The sequence below is a fragment of the Fukomys damarensis genome, unplaced genomic scaffold (assembly GCF_012274545.1).
Source record: "Fukomys damarensis isolate Sample0158 unplaced genomic scaffold, DMR_v1.0_HiC HiC_scaffold_30, whole genome shotgun sequence".
NCBI classification, from domain to species: domain Eukaryota; kingdom Metazoa; phylum Chordata; class Mammalia; order Rodentia; family Bathyergidae; genus Fukomys; species Fukomys damarensis.
In genome coordinates, this window is record NW_022900942.1 from 58,042,178 (window position 1) to 58,050,462 (window position 8,285).

General features: G+C 38.0%; 1 protein-coding gene across 2 annotated transcripts in view; it reads right to left on the reverse strand.

The window, feature by feature from the left end:
* Lama3 (laminin subunit alpha 3) overlaps positions 1-8,285 on the reverse strand; it is a 216,352-nt gene that overhangs the window by 164,593 nt on the left and 43,474 nt on the right. For both annotated transcript variants that reach the window (XM_010638727.2, XM_010638728.2), the window contains exons 3-5: positions 3,133-3,250; positions 2,357-2,472; positions 83-253 (exon numbers count right to left, since the gene is read on the reverse strand). In XM_010638727.2, coding sequence (XP_010637029.1) covers positions 83-253; positions 2,357-2,472; positions 3,133-3,250 — 405 coding nt within the window. The remainder of the gene's footprint in view (positions 1-82; positions 254-2,356; positions 2,473-3,132; positions 3,251-8,285) is intronic.

The window sequence follows — 8,285 nt, forward strand, 5'->3', positions numbered from 1 at the left end:
TAATTTAAAAAAAAAAAAAAAAAAAAAAAGAAAAGAAACAAAACAAATGCTGTTGATGAGGGACTTGTAAAATGCCACTTACCTGCTCAGTGAGGCTAGGATCCCTCATACCAACGGACATGAGATGGCCCTTGAAGTTGCCGTATTCGAGAAAGCGCAGGCGAATATTTGTTGCCTGTATAAACTCCAACAAGGTGTTTGAGACATTTGAATCTTTTGCACCTGGACGGCCGAAGGTCAAAGATACACTAATCTAAAATAAGTACATACGTGAGGGGTCAAAGAAAGTCTTTCATCCAAATTTAGTACCAAACTGTGTAAAAGTGAGGCGCACACCCCAAAGCACTTGGTTACTTTGAGCTATCAGATGTGTGTAGGTGACCTTGGAGCTTGCTGATGTCTAGAGATCACTGCTAGTGGCATCTTCCCTCCCCGTTCCTGGTCCCAAGCTCTGACAACAGTCCTTGAAACCTGGGCTCTCAACGTTGCCATTTCATTTTTCATCCATTTTATTATTTCATCTGTACATGTTTGTAGTACATAATGACTATAATCATTGTGTGGAGGTGGCCCATGTACATAATATACCTTAATTCTTTTTTCTCTATTTTTGTTTTAAACCCCTACCCCTCCGCCCCTCCTCCTTCCAACTCTCATTGCCTTCTCATGTTTGAAAGCTCTATTTTCATCACTTTTCCCCTTCAATTCTTTTCTTCTTTCCATCTCCTTTCTTTCCCTTTCCTCCCCCTCCATCTTTTATTCTTCCTTCCATTTGAAAAAGATTTTCCTACTTCCTATTTGTCTGATTTCTAATTTGTTCTCTCTTAAGTTTCTTATGTAAGAGAAACTATGCCATATTTAAGATAACGGGTCTGATTTGTTTTAAAAACTTAATACATGTGTGTTATGGTCTCAAATCACATCCATTTACCTACAAAAGCTTCAAGTTTATCTTTCTTTATGATACAGTAGTACTCCATTGTGTATAAAGACCACATTTTCTTTATCCATTTATCTGTTAGTGGGCATATAGGCCATTTCCAAGATTTAGCTATTATGAATAGTGCTGCTGTAAACACGGGTGTGCATGTATTCCTGAAATATGATACCTTTCACTCTTTTGGGAAGATACCTAAAAGGGGAAGAGCTGGATCAAGTGGAATCTCTACTTCCAGTTTTTGAGGAATCTTCACACTGATTTCTATAGCAGTTGTACTATTTCACATCCCTACCAGCCATATAGAAGAGTTCCTTTTCCCCTACATCCCTGCCAGGATTTGTTATTATTTGATTTCTTGATAGCCATGCTTTCTGAAGTAAGATGGTATCTCAATGTTGTTTTAATTTTGTATAACCCTCTGTTCTATCAATGTTTTGTGGCACTGCCACATCATGAAATACTGAAGATATAATGTTAAAATCTATAAATAGGAAATAACTATGTCAAGCTGCATCGAAGAAGCAAAGCTGAAGCAATCCAAAAATCCAAATGAAGTTGAAAAGATGAACCAAAAAAAATAATCCTACACCTATCCAAAACCTGTGTTTTATTTTAAAGCTTGAACTGATGAAGCCCAAGTCTCAACCATTTAAAACATGACATGTTCACAAATTTTGGGTCAACACTGGATATAGCTGCTCAATCAGAATCTCTCTTCTTTTTCTTTTTTGAACTATGTAGCCTGGGCTGGCCTTGAAATCAGTGATCCTTCTGCCTGAGCCTCCTGAATGCTGATATCACAGATGTACACCACCACGCCCAGCAAGATCTCTCTTCTTACAGAGAGGAAGACTGATATTCTTAATGGAAGTTGATAAAACTCACTATACTCATTATGTCCTGATCATTTCCATGGAATTCTTCTCTGATTTTCGCTACCTGTTTGCCCACCTCCCCTAACAACAGCTAGGCTGACTTTTCTAGGGTGAAACCCCAAAAGGACTGCAATTTTCTTCTCCCCAACAGGTAATGTTCATCTTGCCAAAAGGGTTAAGGCTCAGGACTGCCCTGACCTTTGCCTCCTCATTCTGACTGAGTGAATAGAGGGCGGGAGGCATGGCTGCAGCTAGCAGTGACCTACTTTCTAAATCTATCACCAGAAAGGAGTGCTCAAGACCTGTGAACCTTAAATCCTCTGACTCCTGAGGAGAATTCAAGACCCAAACACAATTTCCAATTCCACTCATTCCGGGAGCCTCGTGATTGTTTTATCATTCAGTCCCAGGTGCTGCTTTCCTTCCTGACCTGTATTATATTAGATCTCCCCGAAAGTGCAATTTTCAAAACTATGAAAAGTTGGATATTCTCATGCTCATTCCTGAGTCCCACTGCTCACAGCCCCCCAAATCTACTTACCAGTGCATTTTCCAAAGGTATGATCCTGGAAAAGCGTGTGACACAGACCACATCATTGTCCCTGCGGGGTTTATCTTCCTTCGTCCCAAATGCTTGTATACAGCCTAATCTAGATGCTAGGAAAAAATACTTTAATAGTATCAAATAAAATATTTTAACTTCTGTAAATGTTTTAAGGAGGTTTCAGATAATATATGAAAAGAGAAGGAATGGAGAAGACTTTTAGATTATCAGACAAAACATATAAGTTTTAGTTCACGAAAGACAACACTAAATCATGTCAAGCTACTTGACTCTCGAGGGCAGTTTTGGAGATGTGGTGCTCACTCCTCAGGTCTTGTTCAGAAAATTGAGCCTCCAAGGAGTTTTCATGGAAAACTCAGTACTCTTTTAAGCAAAATTCCTGCTCACCTCGATTTATGCAGGATCCAGGGAAACTGACGTTCTTCATTCGGGTAGATAAGAGTCAAGTAATCTACAGTGCACTATCCATGAAGATTCCATCTTCTACACTAAAAAAAGGACTAGAATTGTGGCCCAGTAATAAGTACCCTCAAGTAACTGCAAGAACTATCATAAAAGGACCTATCACCTCAGTTCTGTGTGTGGCATCCTAGGAATTAATGCACATATGCAGGTGATCTGCGGACAATTTAGGAGGTTAAAATTAGTCCCTACCTAGCCTCACTGATGGGCTAATTTTCTAATGAAGTCCAGAGACTTGATCTGTGTCAAATAATTAAACCCCTTATAACCTGGTAGATGAGATTACTTACGAGCAAAATATTGCCATGGTGTATAGGTGTGTCCAAAGTCTACAGATCTTTCCAAGATCCAGTAAAATGGGCGAGGAGAATTTGCAAATTTGATGTTAACGTAGGCCACTAGGAAGACCTAGTGAGGAAGCAAAACAGACACAGTTACAAAGTCACCTCATCTGTCCACAGCTTCAGCCATTTCTGCAGGACACTGATCCCAAGGCAATGCATCCAGCCATGATCACAGTCCCAAGATCCAGACCCTTCTTTCTTTCTTTTTTTCCTATTTTACTACGTGTTTTCAATTCATGCAGTTTACAATTATTTTGGGGAGTGGTTACATGTACCCATTACATCTTTTTATTAACCCCCTCTCTTCCCCACCTCTCCCCCTCCTTCTGGTTCTCCATCCCTTTTTTCATATTTGTTGACTTTATTTGTCTTAGCTCATGTTATGGGCAAATAGTTTATGCTAATTGGGGTAATTAGGTTTTTGTACATGGCACATCCTTATTCCTCTCATTTCCTCTTTCCTTCCTCCTCACCCCTCACCCTTGTTCCATTGGACCACTTCTCTATTGCAAGAGATCCATCCCTTTGTCCCTTTCTACCCACGCTTTATCATTTTCTCTGTTTGTACTTTGCCTCACTCAAATGAGAGATATCATGAGGTAGTTAAGTTTGTGTGTCTGTTTTATATCATTCAACATTATATTTTCCAGGTGTACCCATTTTCCTACAAATGTCTCATTCTTTATAGCTGAGTAGTATTCCAATATATACAGGTACCACATTTTCTTTATCCAGTCTTCTTTTGATGGGTATACAGGCTGCTTCCAGGATTCAGCTATAACAAATTGTGCTGCTATAAATATTGATATGCAAGCATTGCTGTAGTATGAAAATATGATGACTTAAGATCTCTGGGGAAGATACCTAGCAGAGGGATTGCTGGGTCATATGAAATTTCTCATTTCAGTTTTTTGAGAAATCTCCATGCTAATTTCCATAATGGTTGTAATACTTTACATTCCCAGCAACAACGCAGGAGAGTTACTTTTTCACCACAGTCACGCCAGCATTTGTTATTGTTTGATTTAATTAATGCCATTCTTTCTGGAGTAAAATAGAATGTTAGCATCATTTTAATTTACATTTCTCTAATGGCCAGCTATGGAACATTTTTTATATATTTGTTGATCATTTGTATTTCTTTCTCTGGGAAATGTCTGTTTCTCTTACTCATTTCTTCACTGGGTCTTTATTTTTAGGTATTTTTTTAGTTATTTGTATATTCTAGAAATGAGTCCTCTGTCTGAGAAGTAGCTGACAAAAATTTTTTCCCATTCTGTAGCTTGTCTCTTTGTTCCACTGATTTATTATTTTGCTATACAGAAGCATTTTAGTCTGATATAATCCAATTTGTTGATTCTTAATATTTCTTGTATGATGAGATTCTGCTTAGAAAATATTTTCCTACACCTATGTCTTCAAGTGTTTTACCCATTTTATCTTCCACTAAGTTTAATGTTTCTGTTTTAAGTTTAGATCTTTGATCTACTTTTGTTTTAATTTAGTTTATGCTGAGAGATAAGGGTGCAGTTTCATTCTTCCGCCAACAGATCACCAGTTTTCCCAACACCACCTGTTGAATAGGATGTTTTTTCCTCCAACATATGCTTTTTGCCCCTTTGTCAAAAATCAAATAGTTGAATATGTCTAGGGAGTTTTTCTGTGTCCTCAATTCTGTCCCAATGATCTACATGTCTGTTTTTGTTCTAGTACCATGTTGTTGTTCTTTTTCTCTTTGAGTTTATTGGTACATTTTAGTTATACAGTACAGTTACATTCATTATTGGGATCTTGTACCTTTACATGACAGGTCTTGGTTCTCATTTTTTCCCCTTGTCCCTACTCTCCCTTCACCCCTCCTCCCTCCCCCTTTACAAACAATTCATTTCCATTTCTTCGTTTTCTCATATTTTTCTTTTCTCTTATTAGTTCCCCCCTACCCTTCCCACTTTCCCTACACCTTTAGCCCCTGTCTTCCTATTTCACATTATCCATTATATCATTAGGATCTTTTGTACTATTATAGTTTATTCACACCAGATAAACTATTTAGTATTTACACATGTGTGACATTTATTTCACTTAAGAATATATCTTCAATATGTATCCATTTTCTATGAATGAATCTAATTCTCATTCTTTATGGCTGAGTAATATTCCATTTTATAGAAAAACCACATCTTCTTTATCCAGTTTCCAACTGATGGGCAAATGGGCTGTTTCCAAGTTTTAGCTATTACAAACTGTGCCACTATAAACACAGGGGTGCGCATACTTCTCTGTGATATGATTCTTTTAATTCTTTTGGAAAGATACCCAGCAGAGGGATGGCTAGGTCAAAGGGAACCTCTAGTCCCAGCTCTCTGAGGTATCTCCATATTGATTTCCATAGTGGTTGCACCAGTCTGCACTCCCACAATGGATCTCATCTTGTTAAAAAGCTTCTGCACTGCCAAAGAAACCATCAACAGAACTAAGAGACAACCTACAATGTGGGAAAAAATTTTTACCAGCGGCTCCTCAAAGGACTATTATCTAGAATATATAAAGAACTCAAAACAATCAGCTCCCCCAAATATAAAGACCTAATTCAAAAATGGGCACCTGAAATGAACAGACATTTCTCAGACAAAGAAGTAAAAGCATCAAGTAAATATATGAAAAAAATGTTCCACATCACTAGTCATTCGAGAGATGCAGATGAAAACAACACTGAGATTCCACCTCATCCCATAAAGAATGGCTGCTATCAAGACATCAACCAATAACAAATGTTGGCGGTGTTGTGGGGAGAAAGGAACCTAGTACCATGTCATTTTTATCATTATTGGTTTGTAGTATAGCTTAAAGTCAGGCATTGCTATTCCCCTGATTTGCTCTTATTTCTAAACTTTTTTTTTTTTTTTTTTTTTGGTGATAGTGAGGATCAAACTCGGGTCCTTGAGCTTGCAAGGCAGGCAGTAGCACCACTGAGCTAACTCCCCGCCCTTTTATTCCTCAATTTACTTTTGCTACTCTAGGCCAGACTCTTATTTCTACCTGCCTATTGGACATCTCCACCAAGCCTATCATGTTCAAAACTAAAACTATCATCTTTCTTTTCCACCAAACATAAATGTTGTTCATCATCATCTTTGTGATACCTTAACCACATTCTATTGAATGTTAACCAGGCTACTCAGCATCTTCAGGTCTGTGTATCAGGAAAGTCTTAGCACACAAGGGCAACAGTGTAGAACTGAGGCCTAAGCAGCTGCTGGGGGAGGGGGTGGCAGCACTTCATACTCAGCACCATCTCCACCGGCCTCCTCTTTCTCTGATCGTTCACCTTATTATTAATTTTCTTGCTCACTCTAATCACTCATTTGCCCAAGGCTAGGAGGATGCAAAAGTAAACAAATCAAGTGAAGCTTGGGTTCTGCTTTTTTACCCCTCTCTCCTGAAATCCAAGGTCCCCCCATGTGGTTCCTGAGGTTTCTTGCAGTTTATTCCTACCCACCTTCCTTAAAATTAACAGGTTTGAAATTTGAGCTCTGAAATTATACAGCCTGCCCTCTACTTCCGCAGATTCATATCTGTAAATTCAAGCAAATGAGGATTGGAAATATTGAAGGAAAATGATCTGTACTGAACATATATAGACATTTTTCTTGTGTCTATTTGCTAAACAAAATATAACCCATATTTACATAGCATTTACATTGTATTGGGCTTTATAAGTCATCCAGAGATAATTTAAAGCATACATCTGGATCCTAATGGGATAATTTAGAGTGTGAAATAGGAAGAAAAGGGCTAAAGGTGTAGGGAAAGTGGGAAGGGTAGGGGAAAGGAAATAAGGGAAAAGAAAAAATATGAGAAAATGAAAAAATGGAAATAAAGAGTTTGTAAATGGGGAGGGGAGGAGGGGGTGAAAAGAGGGCAGGGACAAGGGGAAAAAATGAGAACCAAGAACTGTCATGTGAAGGTACAGGATCCCAGCAATGAATGTAACTGTATTGTAGACCTCGATTGTACCAATAAACTCAATAAAAAAATAAGTAAAGCATACAGGCAGATGTGCATAGGTTAAACTATGCAAATACCACACCATTTTATATAAGAGACTTGAGCATGCATGGGGATAAAGTAGTGTAAATGTCACAGACTGCAAACCAGAAGCTAAATCTCTAGGACAATGGTTCTCCATCTTTTTGGTCTCAGAATTCCTTTATACTTTTAAAAGTTATGGAGCCCACCCCAAAATTTTGTTTATATGGATTCTACCTACTAATATTTACCATATAAGAAATTACAGTTGAGAAAATTTAAAAATCTATACTATTTTTTTTATTTTATTTTTACTTTTTCCTTAAGTTTATTGGTACATTTAAGGTAAACAGTACAGCTACATTCATCACTGGAATCTTGTACCTTTACATGATGGACTTTGGTTTTTATTTTTTTCCCATTCCCCTGCCCTCCCTTCACCACTGTATTTCCTATTCCTATTACAAAGACTTTGTTTCCATTTTTTCCTTTTCTCATATTTTTCTTTTCCCTTCTTTCCTTTTCCCCAGCTTTCCCACTTCCCCTTCTCCTTTAGACCTTTTCTTCCTATTTCACATTATCACTTACACCATTTGAACCTTATGTACACTTTTAGTGTTTTACACCAGAGAAACTATTGGGTATTTACTCACGTGTATCCTACTTATTTCACTTAAGAGTATGGCCTCAATGTGCATCCATTTAGCTATAAATGTCTCTAGTTTCTCATCCTTTATGGCTGAGTAGTACTCCATGTTATAGAAAAACTACATCTTTATCCAGTCTCCAGTTGATGAGCAATTAGGCTGATTCCAAGTCTTAGCTATTACAAACTGTGCTGCTGTAAACATGGGTGCACATATATTGCTGTGGTACGATTCTTTTAATTCTTTTGTGAAGATGCCCAGGAGAGGAACAGCTGGGTCAAATGGGACTTCTAAACAGTTTTTTGAGGTTTCTCCATATTGATTTCCATACTGGTTGCACCAGTCTGCACTCCTGCCAACAATGAAGAAAGGTTCCTTTCTTCTCCCCCACAGCACTGCCAACACTTGTTCTCTCCCTCTCTC